General features: G+C 44.4%; 1 protein-coding gene across 3 annotated transcripts; it reads left to right on the forward strand.

Annotated features, from left to right (window-relative positions):
* The first annotated feature begins 7660 nt into the window (after positions 1-7660).
* Positions 7661-17462, forward strand: LOC142572911 (uncharacterized). Of its 3 annotated transcripts, none has more exons than XM_075682360.1 (5): positions 7661-8060; positions 8726-8816; positions 11569-11755; positions 13564-13725; positions 17357-17462. In XM_075682360.1, the coding sequence occupies exons 1-4, from the start codon at positions 8056-8058 to the stop codon at positions 13584-13586; spliced, it is 306 nt and encodes a 101-aa protein (XP_075538475.1). In that variant the 5' UTR covers positions 7661-8055; the 3' UTR covers positions 13587-13725; positions 17357-17462. The 3 variants fall into 3 exon arrangements, with proteins under 3 accessions (XP_075538475.1, XP_075538476.1, XP_075538474.1); XM_075682361.1 differs by having other exon boundaries at positions 17360-17462; XM_075682359.1 differs by lacking the exon at positions 13564-13725.
* The last annotated feature ends 1779 nt before the right edge of the window (positions 17463-19241 follow it).

The following is a 19241-nucleotide window of genomic DNA, read 5'->3' on the forward strand; positions in this document are numbered from 1 at the left end:
TATCTTTGTCTTGAGCATGGAAGATGGTCTTGAGCCAATGTTTCAACATGGCGATTTGCCTTCCTGACAGACAAGTAATTTAACCACTATCTGATTTCGGCTGGTTTCGGCGTATATTAAGGGATACTGTTCTTTGCATTTTTCGTCTGTCTACGTTGTTGGTCGGCGGTCGTTGTTGAATAGTCGCTGGTCAGACTCGGCAAGGAAAACCTTCGTTCGCTCGTTCGTTCGGTTGTTGTTGTTGTTGTTGTTGTTGTTGTTGTTGTTGTTGTTGTTGCAGTCATATTGACGCTCCTTAAGATGGTAACTGCCGTCGTAGTGTTGCGTACGTAGTCCAAGAGCGATAAGATCTTATCGCGGCGTGCTGTATACTGAGGGCGGGAGGGAAAGCGTGCGAGGGTGAGCCGAGAAGGATTGTGCCTTGATGTGCGCTGCCTTCCCGCGCGCCCAATGTTGGTAGTAACGTGATCGAGGGGCTTGTGAATCCACTGGAAGATTAGAATACCCAGGGATTTCAAACATTACCCCTGCGGCCATCCAACCAAACTTATAGCGTTCGCCTCCTCCGGTAATCTACCTGGTTGAGTAGAACTTTGCTATCTGCCACAGCTGACATTTACAAATTACGTCTAGATTCTTTTTTTAATTATTATTATTGAACGCAAACCATCGGAGGATGGTCGCCAAAGTCGAGCGATAGGTTCAAGGTGCCGTGGGTGTTTTGACGTTGCCCTTCCGTCAGCCTCGGCCGCTACACAAGCCACATTACAATCGTCGCGAGGACACACGACGTCGTGCACGGCCATCAGGGTCGGCCCACTGAGGCACTACTTCACTCAGTCACTGCATTTCTCACCGGTATCATGGATCGGCCCAGTTTAATCGACCACACAGGCGTCCTAGCAGAGTGCGGCGGTAGAGACAATGAAAGCTTCGCTTTAAAGAAATGCACTTGGTGTATGTCCGAGCCCCGCGCTCAAATCACGCGTGTTTTGAATCCCACAAAAGTGTGCCTCCTCGCAGTCGCTCTGACAGTGGCCGCGCTCTCGCTGTGCGGTCTTCTGGCGCTGCTGTACCGGTTCGTGTGGCTCGCCGGGCGCGAACCGGCGCCGCTCGCAGACAGCCTCGGCGGCACCGTCAAGGGGATCGACCACTGCGAGCGCTTCCCCGGCGGCAGCGCCGACGGCAACGTGACCGAGTACCTCGGCGTTCCGTACGGCCGCGTCGGGCAGTCGGGTCGCTTCGCGGAGGCCGCCTTCGTCGAGTACCGGCCGGGCATGCCGCTGCGGCTTGGCGGCGTACCCGCCTGCCCGCAGTACCCGTGGAGCCCCGTGCCCAGGCTGCCCACAGTCGGCACGAGCGACTCGGACGACTGCCTCTACCTGAACATCTGGATGCCCGGACGCCGGGGTAAGCGTCGGACGAGACGGTGCAGCGAAAGAGGCTGTAGTGGTGGACATCACTTACAACGCGTACATAGACAGGGACCAAAAGAAGGACGAGGACGAGCGCTGACTTCCAACTGGTCTTTATTTTGAGTAACTCGCATATATACCGAGACACCAAAACACAAGCACCCCCCACCCCCAAAGCAGAAAAGCGACATGAGTACGCATTCAAAATTCAAAGGAACCATTACCGCCTCGTTAAGATAAACGAGCGCGCATGTGCGACTTCAGAAAAGCAAATTCTTTATCTGTTAATGCAGTTGACAGCTTACTAACCGAGTCACCTTCAGCGATCGCTGCTGCTTCAATGATAAGTCTAGTATTTTCATTAGAATGCCTAGCTAAGATGCTAGTTTTTTTCAAACAGCGGAATACAGCCGCATTGTGCGTAATGAACACAAACCCTTCCCGCCATTTGCGCACTTTATTGCTATGTTCTTGCAATCTAACATTGAGACATCTACCTGTCTGACAAGACCGACCGCATTTCAGAGGTATCCTGTACGCTACCCCTTTCGAGCAATCTGTATACTTTTTTCTGTGATTGATACTGCAAGGCATACATCCCTTAGCAACAGGATTAGTTCTCACGCAAAGCTGTGCAAGTTTTTGCAAGCTTTTGCTTTGGTGCCTTTGCATATACGCGTGTTACTCAAAGAAGTCAGCGCTTGTCTTCGTCGTTCTTTTGGTCCCTGTCTATGTACGCGCTGTAAGTGATGTTTACAATGGAATACCAACTAGCCCGTTCCCAAACCCTGCTGCAGTGATGGGTCGACTACAGTACTCCCTGTAGAGCACAGCTCTATACGTGCTTTCACTTCGCGATATATTGTCTGGCACGGACAACCTGTCTCGTGCGGCACGCTGCAAATGGAGCGAAGCGTGGCGCGACTGCCTCGCTAATCGGGAGATCGCGAGAGGCAGCGCGTGGGTGACGCGTGGGCGCGATTCACGGCAGCCACCGCAGATAGAGCTCCGCTCATGCAGCGCTTTGTGTCCATATGCCTGACGCGCGCTACTCTGGCACCATCTCCTAGCCATCGTCGCCGCAGAGCCCATTTGTGCGGCGCTACGCTTTTCTTCTCACGCTTTCGCCGTACCCTCCTGCTCCGAGTTCCTCCTCGCGCTCTTCGCTATCGCCGTCTTTCATCACCCGCGGCGCTCTGCATTCGCCTTTTCATCCTTCGCTGTGCTTGTTTACTCAGTTACGAGGGGCGCCGACGCTCAACGCAGGAACGGGCGCCTAAGGGCTGCACTCTAAAAAGAAATTCAAATAGCCCATTACAGGCAAAGATTAACCCGTCATGAGGCTTAGTGGCTATGAGCACGAAGTCGTGGGTTCGATTCCCGGCCGTGGCGGCTGCGTAACGATGGGGGCGATGTGCAAAAAAAAGCACTCGTGTATTTCGATTTAGGTGCACGTTAAGGAGCCCAACGTGTTCAAAATAATCTGCAGCTCACTAAAGTGAATCTAACAGCTCCAGTGTGTAAATACCGACATGGGGCCCTGCATGCCGTGTTCAACCACCATTTCGCTTTCCTTTGCACATATTTTACTGTGATAGACAACGGGTTATCAACTCGACGTATATCTAATCTATGAAATCTGGGCTGCAGTTGTCTTATTTTAATGCAAGGAGCGAGCTGCCACAGTTTGCATTGTCATCGTGCAGGTTCTCTTCTTCTGTCCTTAAGCAAAAAAGTTAGAAGAAACCCGCAACGTTGAGAGCTTCGTGAAACGGTAAATTTGTCACACACCGGTAAGCAGCCTGACGATATATACAAAGAAAACCCATACGGCTCTCTCGGGAGAAAGCTTCGCAGTTGAAGAAATGTTCCTGCCGATCCGCTAATTAAACGCATGACCAATGCCTAACCGCTACGATCGTTCTATCATCTGAGCTAACGTGGAGGCTAGCAGATTTCAGAACTAGGCTGAATCAATCGACAACACGACGCGCAGGATCATTGGCTAAGCAAATCAGCTCTGCAGAAATCTGCACAAGCGATTTCTTGACGCTAAACGTCTTTGAAATCGGTCAGTGAGGTTCGCTTGCTAAAACCGCATGTAACGAAAACATGTTATAACATTATCGTTTATGTCTTTGTAACCGTACCACTGACGCGCCTTCATTTGGTATCATTTATAGGAAAGAAGCCATTGCAGGATCATGTATCTGTCGCGCCACGCATGACGCAATCGGAGCTAATTTAGCCTTTCGCTCGGTGTTCCGAAAGGCGTAGCTCGGCGGTACGTCTGTCCGTCCGAGCAGGGATGAAAGCGTTTGCGAGAGCTCACTATGTAATAGTAGATACAATTTGCCTAACCAGTAGTACTGCTTATCATGAGTTATAAGGCCTACAAGTCTGCAATTTCTTGCAGCAATTTCGCGCCTGCTCGACTATGGCCTCCCTGCATTCAACACGTACGCTCCGAAAATGGCGTGAAGTCTCGGGCAGCAAAACAAAGTGACATCCTGCCCCATTGACCATGGCGTGTCTGTAAGGCCGCATTGATTGTTTTGTGCACTTCCTATGTGTGTCGCGAGTCGCCCACGTGCTTTGTGTATAGAGAGGGGGTCCACTTCCTTCCAAGTCCGAGGGGCAACCGTTTGTGTTTTATGCGGGATCAGAAGGACCGCGTGGTGTAGGGTGACGAGTCACGGCATGCGCCAAGTGGGGCGCGGTGTGGGTTTCAGTAAGGCGGTACTGGGCGCACTGAGTGGGCATTCCGCCGGCGGCCATAATAGGTCCACACAGACAAACCTTGAATGGGACTGCTGTACGCGGTGTAGTCTGTGTACGCGGTGTTGTGGCGCCGGCTCCCGATTCCCTGGCTGGCTGGAGACGCCGCCGAGGTTTAGAGGGGCCTAGCAACACTGACCACGAGCTGCATGTAAGGAGCGGAGGTCTATTCTTCTAGCGTCCAGGAGGAAATCGTCGGCCTTTGTTGCTGGGTGCGGAGAAAAGCCCACGTGATGTCGAATGACAACTTACAGTGTGCGCTGTAGAGATGCAGTGCGCGTGTGAGGAGCACATTCGGACGGCGTCGTCTTGTAAACACGCATTCGGAGAACTTCGTCTTGTTGACAATATGTTCAGATGCCATGGACGTCATGAATCTCCCACGCGGACAAACCTTGAGAGCAGCCGCGGCACGCAGTGTTGAAGCCCCGGCTTCAGAGATATGTGCCGTGAAGAGACGCCACCGAGGTTTGATGCGGCCTAGAGACGCCATCAGGGTTTGAGATGGCTTAGTAATAAATTTCGCGTTTTGCTGAGGCCGTCACTGACTACGTAGAAATGAGAGGGTAACGGAGTTTTAGGAACAAAGAAAATAGTTTTGTTTTCCAATGTTTACTTTTAAGAGTAAGCCTATGCCTTTGTGTTCAGGCTTAACAAGCTTTTGACTCTCATTGGCAACTGAATCTGTGGGGCGGGCCAACGGCTCTGCCGTCCTTTTTTTTTTCGTCTATGCGAGCTGTAATAATCCGGACGATATGCTTTCCCTCAGACTGGGCTGAAATCAGAATTGCTGATAGATCAGTGAGGCTCCGTACCATGTACGTTAAAACGAGTCTGGGTTTTAACAACCATTGAGACAGTAGAAGACTGAGGCTTTGTTTTTCAATTGTTCAAGTTGTAATACATTTGTTTTGTCTACCGTGTATATAGCAAAGTCTACCTTATATAGAAAAGTATTTCTTGTACATATGATCCCCATCGCTTCCTGTCTGCACTCGATCAATGACTGCCGATCATCGTCCGTGGAACTTCACGTTCCAACGGCGAAGCGAGGACAAGAGAACGAACGCAACTTTACTGTGGCCGTCTCCATAAGAAGCGCAAGCGCAGGATGTTGGGGCAAGCGCATGACTCCCAACCATGTACGAATGCGACGGGCTCGAACAGGTGAATGGCAATCTCAGTCACCACCAGTATAGGGCAGCCATTTCGTTAAACTATTGCCCAAGCGCCCTTTGTAAAACAAACAGGCCCGCTACGAATAGCATGTGAGCACTATTGCGATATCAGACTATAGGACGACCACTAGCTGAAAACATAATTTAGGCGTGTAAGCTCTCTATTGCGTGAATAAAAGTAACTTGTGAGTTTGGTTACGTCCATTTTTGTATCCTGGCGCCTATGCAGCATGCACAAGAAGTTTCACACACCCTACTGCGGATACGTCCCTGATACTAGAATTCATGAAGGAAATAAAAGTAGTGCCATTCCCTCTCTCCTCCTCCTGCGCCGTCGTTCACTCTCTCTTCTGTCGACCATGGCTCCCCCTGCGCGGTGCTGAACCAGCAGACGCTTTCCCAATAAAACACCGTCCCTGCGTGTCGCTGGCGCTTTCGAAGTCATATTTTGGTCGGATTTTTTACGTTACATAATGAATGGCCCTGAATGCCGTTGTGCTTGGTTGGCTCTACTGTTAGCGGTGAGACACTGAGCCACGCCGCGCGCGAACTCGGCGTTGCTTCATTTACCGCCGAGACCTCAGCGTTTCAGCAGCTTCAGTCCCTCATCGGCCAGCTGCCAACGTACACAGTGGGCGTGTTACATTATGACTAGGCTGCGAGAGCGAACTATCGACCAGAAGTATATATATATATATATATATATATATATATATATATATATATATATATATATATATATATATATATATATATATACACTGTAAAAAATTTCCGTAATTTTACGGGGGATTTCTGTCATTATACGGAGAACTGCAGATAAAAATACGGAAAGTATGTCATATTTCAAAAATACGGCAAAATCTGCCGTTAATATACGGAAAGTGCTCTCCGTATTCAGCTTTACGGACATTTTCACTGTAATCATATAACGGCTATACACTGTTTTGGACGAAACAGAGAGAATTCCGTATTTTTGTTATCTGAACATCCGTATATTGTGAGAAAATTTAAGCTGTCTGAATGAGCGCTCGTACTCATAAAGTTTCAGCTAACAATACTTTATTGAACACGCAAACTGTACGCATTATGAAGTTGCGTACAAAATGTGAGAGCTAGCCTTCTACCAAAAGCTGCAATAACAGATCGTATAAATATATATACGCATCTTCTATTCCGGTCGCAGTTTGCCGCGCATATGGGCTTTGTAACGCTGATCATATGCGCAAATATATGCGTGTTCTCGCAATGTTCTCAAATTAAGCGCTTTTATAGTTAATAACACAGCATATATGTTTAAGTGAATGAAGAGCCGGGGACATACGTGCATACGTAAACAAGCTTGCGGCACTCAGGTGCTGGTGCATTTACGCCAGCATTTACGCCATATACGCCAAAAATTGTGCGCACTCTAAATCAGTACCGAAACGCAGGGAGTGGTATATATAATGACCGTAACTGCGTTTACATTTGGCAATAAATGGTCTCGAAGGGGACTGGCGGCCTATAGATCCAAGTACAACGGTCGGAGGAAATTTTCGAATGCGGCAAGCAATTAAACCAAATGTCAAAGGGCACTGCTGAACTGCAATGTAGTTGGTTGAACTCATTCCCATGATATTTACCAAATATCTCGTCTCTGACAATAACTGCCCATTCATTGAGACAAATCGATTACGCATAATATTTACTGTTCATGTGTTAATTCTTGCGATAAGATGTAATCGCAAACATTTGGCGCTTCATCTTGAAACAAGACCGGTAAGCGCGCTCATTCTTGTACGGTAGAATAAAGAACGCGAACATGCACCGACATGTGTGAACTACTGGAAGGTGACTGAAGATGAAGGACCTATTACCGTGCTAGTACTGTGTATACTGTCAAAAAGAAGAAAAAAATAATACGGAAAGACAGAATGCCCAGTGTCGAGATGTAACGATTCAAGCTTTATTTCTTTTTGACCTAGAATGCAACACCATTAGTTCCATGTGCTTTATGCATGGGTAATGTTATGACACAACTCATTATTTACCCGTTCATTACATGCACCAACCAGCCCAAATTATCACTGTGCTAGAGCTTATGGACGCATCGCAGTGCACTGCTTTGCACTTTATTGTAGCACAGGGGTTTGCTATCGCCAGTAGCGAATGCTTTGGTTGACCTCCCTGCCTTTCAGCTTTTTGAATTCTCTCTCCCTTTGTATAAAACGCACTAACTTGTGGGAGAGAAAGCGTTCTCCTCTTTTAGAATTCAATTAATTGTCAAGCAATTATATTGCAGTTCGCCGGCATTTTTCGAGTCGTGTTGTAAGTGTTGTTAATTCGCCGTAAATATCTCTTGATTTGTACTCAAGAGTGGAGCAAGACCCCAAGGAAGAGAGATTGACGCATCGGGAGCGAAGAACAGAAACGATGGATGGTTACGCTGCTTGGGTCTCGGCACGTTCGAATTGGCAAAGTTCCGAATTTGTCGCTGTGTCGTGTACGCTTGTGCGCTCGTCATTTGCCGTCATCGCGCGGAGATATTTGCGCTGGATGTCTTTCACTTCGTGTACAAAACTCTGCACGCTGCGGCATCGAAGAAGTTGTCCTGTGTTTGGGTGCACGTATGCGCTTGGACACGGATAGCCTGCTTGCTCTCAACGGGTGTTCAACAGTCTACGCGCGCTCGTAACTTGCTCATGAGGTAAGCCCATTTTAATCTTATTTGGTTTGCATAACGTAGGTGTTAAAATGATGTGTGGTAAGCCGGTGTCGCGAACAGAAATATTGTTTCAAAAGACCACTATGCAACATCTTAGGGCAAAAATGACGCATGAATGGGGAAAGGGATCACCCTATCTTTTCAGATCGATTCCAGTCGTAGCGCGATTGGCTCGATCGCAATTTCCGTGAGGTACTTCTAACCTTTTGTTCACTCGCGTTAAAAGCGTAGAATAAAACTGCGTTCAGTTGAGCTCTTGTATTGACGCTTGTATTGGCTTGAGAGCATACTGTATCCGATACAAGAACTTCTGTTAAAATACGGAAATAAATGTTCGAGGCAATAGCAGTCGCTCACTACCTGTGATCGTTGATGTGATGTGTGCAGCAAGACGTGTTCCTTCGAATGATGTCTGGGCAGTCAAGGCATTCGTGTCAGTAAGCAAGCAGTAAACGGGGTATCAGTGCGAAAAAATTTGGACCTACAAGAGAAGCGAATGGTATCATCATAGACTCTTTTATTTGACGAATAATTCAGTTGTGTTACTAAAGCGGAGAGTGGATATGCATGAAAGTCAGATTGTATTGATACTCAGCAAAAACAAGGTAACTTATCATTACTAATCAATCCTTTTCTTTTACTGAAAGGCAAGTTGCTGTTGTGCTGGAGCTGAGAAGAGGTCTGCTGCCTGCAATGGGTCCATCTCTCTCAAGTTATTGCAGTATTGTAGCTCTCAAGGTGAGTGGATTTTTTTTTTTTCTCTTAGCTATTTGCCACCTGAATCATGACCGTTTACTTAGCTGTGTAGGTGATCACTGTTAGTGACATTGGAGTGCTGGTGGACCAGCACTCCTTTATGATTGCAACGCATATGACAGAGTGCAGCTGTGGCAGTATGCAAAGGTGTTAATCTATAAGCCAAATTAGGTTCTTTGAGGTAATATGTTAATATATCGATGACATTGGATTGTGGTCTAGCAGGCAAAAATGCTAAACAAGAAGAAATTTTAATTTGCACTTGGTAAGATGTGCAAGCAATTCAGGCTGTTATACATGAAATGGGACATTTGTAGATGTCTTCTACAGTGCTGCAGTCCTGAATTGCTTCAGAGTTGAGTGATACCACTATAATTTCTCTGTAGAGCATGCAGCACAGTTTAGCATTGGGGGAGGCTGGCATCAACAGGCGTCTACTTACTGTGAAGTTCAAATGAGGTGTTACTGTTAGGGTGAATATATGTAATTTATGGTTTAATTCTATTCTTGTGTCAGGCAGACATAGTTTACCCACTTGGTTAAACAATAGAGATGTAATATCTATGTATACAAGTATTACCCACGCATTTATGCCATTATGGCATAAATGCGTGGGTAATACTTGTGTACATAGACAATACATCACTATTGTTTAACCAAGCGGTGCCCCTGCATGCTAAATTTTACAGGGCTATTATTAAGTAATGTCAGCTTTTGTTGTAACATTAAGGCACCTTTTATATTATTACAGATTACCACCATTGTGCACCATCATAGTGTGATATTTACACTAAATGTATTTGACTTTGCTATAAAACCCTGCACAGCAGTGCATCATGAAATTTTTTTTTATAGTTTCTGGCCTCAGAATGCACTTCACGTTATATTCTTGTTTGCAACAAGACTATAATGCAGGTTTGTCTCCTTATGTTTTGTGGCACTTCAAACTGCGGCGAGCTAAACCACTGGGCAGCAATACTGGATACGCTACTGCGTGTGGAGCTGTCTTCAAACACACACAAGGAATACATCATTGCTTTTTTAGCTCAAAACAACGGACACAAGAAAGACGACAGAACAAGGTGCTACTCTCAACTGACATCACTTTATTGCGTCCCTCCTTTGTAGACAGCAGAATCTAGAAGAACATGCGCTGTGAACACCCATGTGCAGCAACCACCAACATCTGATCAAAAAAGCACACTCATGCGACAGAATCCAAAAAAAAAACATATTGAGCACTGTACGAGGTTAAAGAAAGCACACTAATGCACTGTGACCCCAATGACTGTATGAAGAAAACTTCCGATAACTCTCTGGCGGAGGTATCACGGCTCTTTTTCAAAATCATAGCATCACGAAACATTGCGAACCTAAGCGATCCATACCAACAGGCACAGGTTCCCATTTGGCTCAACATTGTAAAATATGGAAGTGCAAAGCCATGTTTCGTGATACTTCGATTTTGAAAAAGTGCTGTGATACCACCGCCCGAGAGTTATCGGAAGCTTTCTTCATACAGTCATTGGGGTCACAGTGCATTAGTGTGCCTTCTTTAACCTTGTGCAGTGCTCAATATGGTTTTGTGGATCCCGTCGCATGAGTACACTCTTGTGATTGGTTGTTGGTGGTCTCTGCACATGGTGCTCACTGCGCATGTTCTTCTAGATTCTACTATTTATAAAGGAGCGACGCAGTAAAGTGATGTCAGTTGAGTGTACCGCCTTGTGCTGGTCGTCTTTCTTGTGTCCATTGTTTTGCGCTTAACAAAGTATTTATGGATTCACACCAACTAGCCCGCCAACACATTGTGTTGCGGGCACTTCTGAAGTACTGTCTGTCCAATAACCTTGGTGGCATGGAAGCGCCGTCCACTTCTATGCGTTGCTTTCTGTTTCATTGTGGCATCACATCACATTATAATCATAATGTGTATGTACTTTTTCCAAGAGACCCATATTCCTATCCTTGTGTTATATTTGCTGTCGCATTATTTATGTGCAAATGACTGACCAGTGCTCCAAGCTCCATTTTATCGCAAAGTAAACTACTGGTACCTAAACAGTTCTGTATATCAGAAAACCAAAGCTGAACTGCCGAACAGTACCAAGCGGCAGCCTTAGTGCAGTGTCAAGTAGTCAGATTTTATTGGTCATGCAGAGGTGTACAGGATAGCTCTTTATTACTTGCTGAATAATTAAACTGTGTGAAAACTGAGTATTTACGTAGCTTCAACCACATGCTATTGGCCATTGCTCCTGCCCTCATCAAATGTGGAAGATTATCAAGGCATTTCCTATTCTCTTTTTCCTTATTACAGTGGGATTACTGCATGCGTAAGTAGGAAACGGATCACATAGGCAATCAAAAGCCAACAATGTGTAAACATGGAACATTGATTGTACAGTTTGATGACCCAGAATAAGTAGAAATACACCATAAATGATTGACAATTAACTTTTACTTGACACAGGGCTAGAGCATACAGTAAGCATACTGTATGCTCATACGGTGTCACATCAATTTAAATTTTAGTGTAGCTTTGCAGTGTACGCTTCTATTGTTGCATTCTGTCAGAGGAATGGTAATGTTTCGCGTGTATAGCAACTAGACTGTCTATATACAGTAGTAAAAATGTGTGAACTGTATTTTTTAATGATTTGATAGAATGTGTAGCACAATAAAGCCAGACAATCAACGCACAGTGGTGTGACTTTCTCTGCACATGTTGCAGGTTCAAAAAAAAGTATGGTGGAAGCTGTTGCCAAGGTTCCGACCAGAAAAGACAGCCAGTATAAAAGGGTACACGCCACTGATCTCTACTACAGGGGATGAACAGCACATCGAGCGCCCTCGACTGAAGCTGGCCTTGTCCCGGAAGTTGGTGCTTCACAACTTTGCGGCAGCACTTTGTTGCACGGGTGTGTGGCATTTCTTCCCCTAACATGCCTGCCTGATGTGCCATAACCTACCCAAGCAGTGTTTCGAGGTGTCCAGAATTTTTCCATTGTAGTGTCTACAGTGTCGCTAACATAAGTGGCTTGCAATGGAAACACTGGTAAATCAGAAAAAACTTGATGTAAGAGAACACTATCGTATACGGGTTCAGATTGTCATAAAAGTGCTTACCAGACATGTAGAGACCTCCTAAAATGTGAAAAACCACAAAGAAAAGTTTTTCGGCAGCAATATTATCTGATCGCACGCACTAGTTAGTCCACCATATGCCCTGCTTCCAGGACAAGCGACTGCATGACATCGCATTTCCACTGGCTTCACCTGCATCCGGTGCGGTGTGCTGCATCCAGCGAAACATGTTAGAAATCAGTGGTGCACAGTGTTTTCTGTCCCCTTTCTCGACGCCTACTGAACACATGTTAAACTGTTTCCAAAGCAGACAAACAGAGGGGAAGGGCTCTGAACACATTGCATTTTAAAGTGGCTGGTACTGGGTAACGCAAGTACTGTGGCATAGTAGATTTGCACCAGGCAACCTGGGCGCCCAAAAAGGCTGCTGTTTACTTGCAAATGGCCAACATATTGTGAGCATGTTGAAGTACTTTTTTTATTCTCATCGCTTATTTAGCTAATGGAGACAGCTTTCACAACTGAAGAAGCCTTGGAAGCATGAAACACTTCACAAAACCAGCTTCAATATATCGTGTCTGCATCACAATTTCATGGCTGCATGAGTGAACCCTCTGGTTAACATGTAAGAGAGTTCATGATGTTTGCCATGCATTATCCACTTTATTTAGAGGTCAACCCTATCTTGAGATTTAAGCTGATGTTGCGTTTAGAGAAATTATGGCCGAGAGCCAGCTTTTGAGAATACAGATTGAGCTTGACAGATTAAATGCCAGAACAAGTCGTTGAGGATTTCAGATCAAGAATCTTCAAAGGCCAGTTCATTTAGTGGTGTTAATATTCTGCTCGAAGTTGTTGATTGTTACGTTCATATGGTGCCCAAGCATTGCGGTAACAACTTCACTTGGAGTACATAGCAAGGGTGTATTCGATGTAAGCTTCTGGCTTTTTTTCTGTGTTTTCAAAAACTGGTTTCATGTTCAGTTTAAATTTTCAAATTTTGCATTGTTGATTAGGTGTTGTGTCCTGTTTCCTTTTCCTGCAGCTTCTTAGTTAAACATCTGAATAGTGAACACAACTTGACCTTTTGCTTGATTGTCTAGATTACATGCCCTCGATGCAAAACAATTTCACTTCAAAACTGCTTGTACCATACTGAAAGAATAACTTTGAAGCAGCCATAGCCACCAATAACACGCAAGAGATGATTATGAAAATTTTAATATTGTTTTTGAGGGTGTCTTTACTATCATGCACCAAGATTTAGAAATATGTAAATGCGATGTAACTAGACAAAATGAAGGTGATGTTTGCCATCGCTTGGAGATACTCTGATTATATTGTGCATTCTGCCTAATTACATAATTCTTAATTAGTTATTAAATATCTCAAATAATTAAATGAAATGCGTCAACGAAAAGTTGTAGAGCAATGTGAAAGCCTCCTGATACACTTTTTTGTTACTCTTACTCATTGTGTGCTACATAAAAGTGTTTTTCCAAGGAATAAGCCTGCGAATACACATAAAGTGTCTTGAGTGGCCAGTCATGTGTCAGTTTTGTGGTGCAAAGCCACGAATACAACTTAAATGGGTTCTTTTAAGAAATAGACTTAGCTCAGCAAATTATCTTTCTATGTGCAGCCTGTGGAGACAAGGTTTCTTAGACATGGCCATGGCCCTCAAGGAAGATGCCGAGGCCACAGGCAGTTCCTCCAGTGACCGTGAAAAGGTCCCCTGGGGCACAAGTCTGGTTTGGCACCCCCACCTTTCTCCTGCAGCTTTTCTGTCTACTTAGCTAACCAGGTGGGTCAATGATGGCAAAGGGAAAAAAGAATCAACAGCATCAAACGCAGAACTTGCTCAAGCTCAATGCATTTTTGGTGTGAAGTGTTTCCCTTATCATTTATCAAAAAACGGGTAATAAGTATATGATATGGTCTTCACACGGACACCTCTTTCCCACAGAGAATTAGCTGTAAAAAAAAGCAGCTTATGAAGGCTTGAATATTAGCGAAGATGATGTGGCATAGATAGGATAATGATTATGAATGTTTCTAATGAAGGTAGTGGTAGTAGAGTGAATAATCAGAGTTTATATATAGATTGAAAGACATTTCATTCCAATGCCAGAATTTTAAATCCCAAATAATTCTTGCATTTTATAGTCTTCATTTTATAGTTCTTGATGCTTGCTTCTTGCTGACATCATTCTTATGCTGCATAATTCACCTGTTATAAATTCCCTATTTCTCCCGTTCAAGCAACTTTACATTCATCATAAGAAACCTCGTAGATGAGTTCCAGAAACTTGCTGATGAGATTAGGGGGCGGCGTGTACCCCAGGCTTAGATATGCATTCAAGAGCCTCATATCTTGCAAATGTTAGAAATACTCCTGCTAAGCAAGTTCTTGGTGTCATACAAGGTTATTTGCGAATACGAATTTGCCTAAATTTAGGAAACAGTCAATATAGAACATGTCAAGCGATATCGCTGACGATACACACACATTCCAACTGAACTAAATACGAATAAATATAGCACCAAATGCAGAATCATTGGCATGATGCCATTCTTTCAGTGGAATAAAATCTGTCCTGCATTGTAAATCTGGAATCCTTTATAATCCAGACTACTAAATACTTATGAGGGTTGTGACGTAAAATATGCATGTATTTATTCCTCGTTTTTTTACTTTAGGACCCGATAATGCTTAAACAGCAGTGAAAGAACTGGGATCACAGTACCTAATACATTATATTGCTCCAGAAATCGGTTTCTCTGCCGATCGCAGCATTCGACACTAACAAGAAGGCACATGACACTTAGGGTGGTGCTATTCACTTTGATTGTTTGGGAACGAAACCCATAATGTACATGTTATGGCCCTGCGTGTCATTACGTTTGAACAACAAAAAGGTAGGGGGTTTGCGTTTTGCAAAACTGCATGGAGGTTTTCACTGTGTGCAATTAAAATTAGGAACCTTCCGAGCTCATACTAAATGCATTCTCCAAAGCTTTAGGTTATACAGGTGCACTACTTTACACAGAACACACTCTTTTCCCTCGTCACGGCTCACACTCTTAGGCAGAGTTACACCCTTTGAAGTGCCCCTTCTTCCACACAACGATAATTGTCATCTGCCTTTATGCATTTCCTTTCTTTAACGCTGCGAGCCCTGTGCTTTCCAGTAACGAACGGCATGCGCGTTATCAGCATGATAGCATTCCCGACAGCAAAGTAGCGGGCGTGGCGTTTTCAAGAAAGGAAATGCATCAAGGCAGATAACGATTATTGTTGTGTGGCAGAAGGGGCACTCCAAAGGGTGTAACTTTGCCTAAGAGTGCAAGTGGTGATTCAGATTCTTGAAAGGTGTTTCATTGTATGGGATGGCACACCGCGCTTCACTTATTTGCAGAATATTGCATTCCAATTGTGTCATATGAGATAAATCCATTAGAGAGCTTTAGCTTGCCCTAAATTTATTACAGCTGTGTACTGGTAAACTGGCCGCAGCTTGCAGTGCTTGTGGAAAAACAATTGTAACTGCCATATTATATGTAACTGTTAGTGCACAGGCATCGGCAGCAGCAATGGTTAGGGTACACTTGTTTCTTCTATTCTGCGGTATGCATCCTCCACCAGAAAGTAGTTTTTTTCGTCTTCCTCTTCTACCATATTGGAATGTGAAATGGGGTGTAATTTGTAGGATATACTCTTGCGTAAACTTCATGAGCATTTATTCTTGTCTGTGCCACAGATCATTGTTGCTACCACTGTAAAAGCAGGGTGCCTGTTTACAGCACCCGTAGGGAACAATCTGTGAATCTTTAACGAACAGTAAGGATAATGAATAATCGAATAATTTTTAGTAATTTTCAACAAATTTAGCACTCTTTGCTTTCCACTATGGTGTTTTTAAAACTAATCTTGGCACAAGGTTTGAGTGCAGGATGTCATTTTGTGTGAAAGAGTACACTTGTGCGCATAACACCTCATCGTCAACATTCTGCTGCACAGAATGTCATTAGCTTTCGTATGCATTGGTCACTATCTCACAAACCGGTTGCTCCTTTGTTAGTTGGAATGTAGCATTTATGTAAAGCACATTTGATGTTCTAACAAAAAGCATTGTGCCCTCTTATCCCCTAATTCTTCTCATTTGATGCCTAGTGTTGTAATAGCATGGTTGACACCATAAGAGTCAGTGTGGTGAATAATTGTGTCTGGTGGAGTAGGGGGTGTACGTTAACTTAAGCAACTTTTCCAGATGACTTGAATCAGTATTGTGGAATGCTGTTTTTTTTTTGTTCAATCACTGTTACCAAGTTTCACTTTGGTTGTGGCAACAAGTATAATGTAGTTCGCTAGCACTCCTGTCAACACATATAATGTGCAGGCATCTGTGTTGAAAAAAAGACCAGCTAATGGTTTGCCAGGAGCTAAGGTCCATTTAGACCATTAAATTTTGAACTTACACTGGTGGAAATAACTGGTGAATGAAAGCACACCCAGGAGAGCTGACCATAATATTTTCTTTCATTATAACACTGCTGAAGCTTTGAACCGCATTTGAACTGGCTTGTTTAAAAAATGACCCATTTCCTTGTTCAAGTAAGACAAAGGTTCCACAGGAAGACAGAAACTTGACGCCGTTAACAGCAGCATGAATATAAACAGCGTTCGACGTTTTGCAATCTTGCACCTGGTTATATTATCCATCCCATTTTTTTCCACAGGCTGTTCTTTACTGTTTTATGGTCATACCCAGTTTAATTTTAATGTCCCTATTTTTTAATATTTGGTTAATATATCTTTTCTTCATTGGCTTTCAACAAAATATATATTCATAATGTGCCTTCATTTACCATTTGCAGTGATCTTAACCAGATGCATCTTGATACAAAATTTATTTTCCTTAATTCTTCGTTTTCCTTTTCCAAAAGTGCAAACTGTTTATCTTGATACCTATTTTGTCTTCTGGGAAGATTGGGTCTACTGGATTAATGACTGCTTACATGTGTACATCGTTTTCTGTTTTGGTCACCCCTACTCTTGGCAAGTACTGACAGCATTGCTCATACCCGCTCCATCACAATCACCACTGCTAAGCACACCCTTCCTTCCTTTATTTTAACACTTTGGCTTCTCTTGACCTATTATATGCACCAGTTACTTCTCCCCCAATGAGGCTAGGGGCCAGTGAGATATGCACAATCCAAAACAACACAGCCAAGGAAAACATTTGCTACCCTAATGACAAGCACCTATGTCGAAATGTTGGCTACAGCAACATCCCTTGTTCCAACAATGTTGATCTACTTACATGTTTTTCTAACACAGAAGTTACTGCTTTGTCGTGTTCTGTGATTATACTTTTTTGCCGCTTTCTTTAGGATGGATATTCACGAATACTATTTGTTTCTCCTAACAGCAGCAAGTTTATCCTTGCAAGCGTTTGGAGTCAAGAACAACTTTCACCAGGAAGAAGTGCAAGACGAGTGATTGAAGAAAATAAAGTTGCTTCTGTGATCTAAGAACTTGAGGACTGAAATGTTGCACCTTTTTGTATATATGCTATGCAGTGCATTCATATCACAAAGTGCAAAGTGTTTTATCTCTGCAGCCATGTCAGTGTGTTGGCAAGACAATTTTCTCAATGGTGACCTGCTGCTTTGACTATGAGCTGCCTTCATGACATTTGCATTAAAGGAGATGTACTATCGTGGACAAAAGTACCCTGGAAGTGCGAGCGTTGACCAAATTGCATTTCTGCTCAAGACTGCTGAAAACAGTGGGTCACGTATGCACATTCCGAACGCAGATGGTGGCACGGCTGATCCCAGCAAATAGCACACCAATAAAATTCGGTCAACTCTCGCACGTCCTGGGCAATTTTGTCCCCGATGGCACATTCTTCGAATAATGGATATGCTCTGCAAGATGAAATACGGGAAGCACCTGTACTTTAACGGATATAGTACAGATTTAGCATACGGAGCCTTTCGTTTTCTGAATACGGCAAGCACCTGTTTTTTAACGGTTATAGTACAGATTCAGCTTACAGTGTGTTCCGTTTTCTGAATACGAGAAGCACCGTACTTTAACGGTTATAGTACAGATTCAGAATACAGAGTCTTCCGTTTTCTAGATACAGAAGCACTCGTATCTTGTATTACGGTCTCTTTTTTACAGTTGTCCGTTCTACGGAAATGACCGTTCTTAATTTACGGAAGAGTGTTCGGTCACAAATTACCAGCAAATTTTCTGTAAAGTAAGGAAAATTTTTTTTACAGTGTATATATGTGTGTGTGTGTGTGTGTGTGTGTGTGTGTGTGTGTGTGTGTGTGTGTGTGTGTGTGTGTGTGTGTGTGTGTGTGTGTGTAGCTATCTTTCAGTTTTCACTGACTAGAGAGCTACCGGTCAATCGATGGAAGCGGTCAGTCGATGAAGGGCCACAAGGGGCTTCGCTCGCGTGCAAGGCACCTTACACAACTCCACACTCTGCCACTTTCGCAGATCACTTTTCAAGATACGGATCCGCGCGTCTCTCTTCAACACTAAGTAAGCGGCGAGAACGGAAAGCGCGAAGCTACGTCAGCAGTCGGGAATCTTTGTCGGCATCACATATCGCTTTCAAGGTACGGTCCGCGCGGTGGTGTCGCCACCCGAGTACGTTTCGTCACGGTTCGTAACGGTTCGACGCGGTTCGTTAAGGGGCTAAAGAGCGATAACGGCTTATAATGATCGGAACATCATCAGCGCACCCATTTGCCTACGTACCGTCACCGCTTCGTAACGTACGGCGATACACTCAAAAGGTTCTGTTCGCATACATTCAGGCCAAAGAAAGACAACGCCATGGAATGTATTACTGAGTCGACAAAAAGCTGAAGACGACTTGATTGAAGTCGTGCACGAAAGTTGAAAATGAACGCAGCGCAAACATGCGGCACATAGGAGAGCGAAAAACTAACGAAGCCGCATACAATAAGTGGCAGCATATGAGATTAGTGATGAGCGAAGAATCGCTCGCTTAGTTCACAGAACCGGGACCATTGCGTTAGGTTGAAATTGGCCCGGCTGATTCTTTGAATCGAGAATTTCCTTCGCGCCGCGTTTCGCTTGGCAGACGGAAGACGGAATGGTCGCTTGCAGGCCCTTCCACTTGTGCTGCGCCGGAAGGCACAGCAACATGGCATCGTGAGCACGGAACTACGCTGCAAAAGCACAAAGGAGGCGCGAAACATGGTACTTGCGCACATCGCTCGCAATGTTTGGCACCGCGATGGCGGCGGAAGCAAAAAGCAAGCGAGAAG

This window comes from Dermacentor variabilis, chromosome 2 (genome assembly GCF_050947875.1).
Source record: "Dermacentor variabilis isolate Ectoservices chromosome 2, ASM5094787v1, whole genome shotgun sequence".
Lineage (NCBI taxonomy): Eukaryota > Metazoa > Arthropoda > Arachnida > Ixodida > Ixodidae > Dermacentor > Dermacentor variabilis.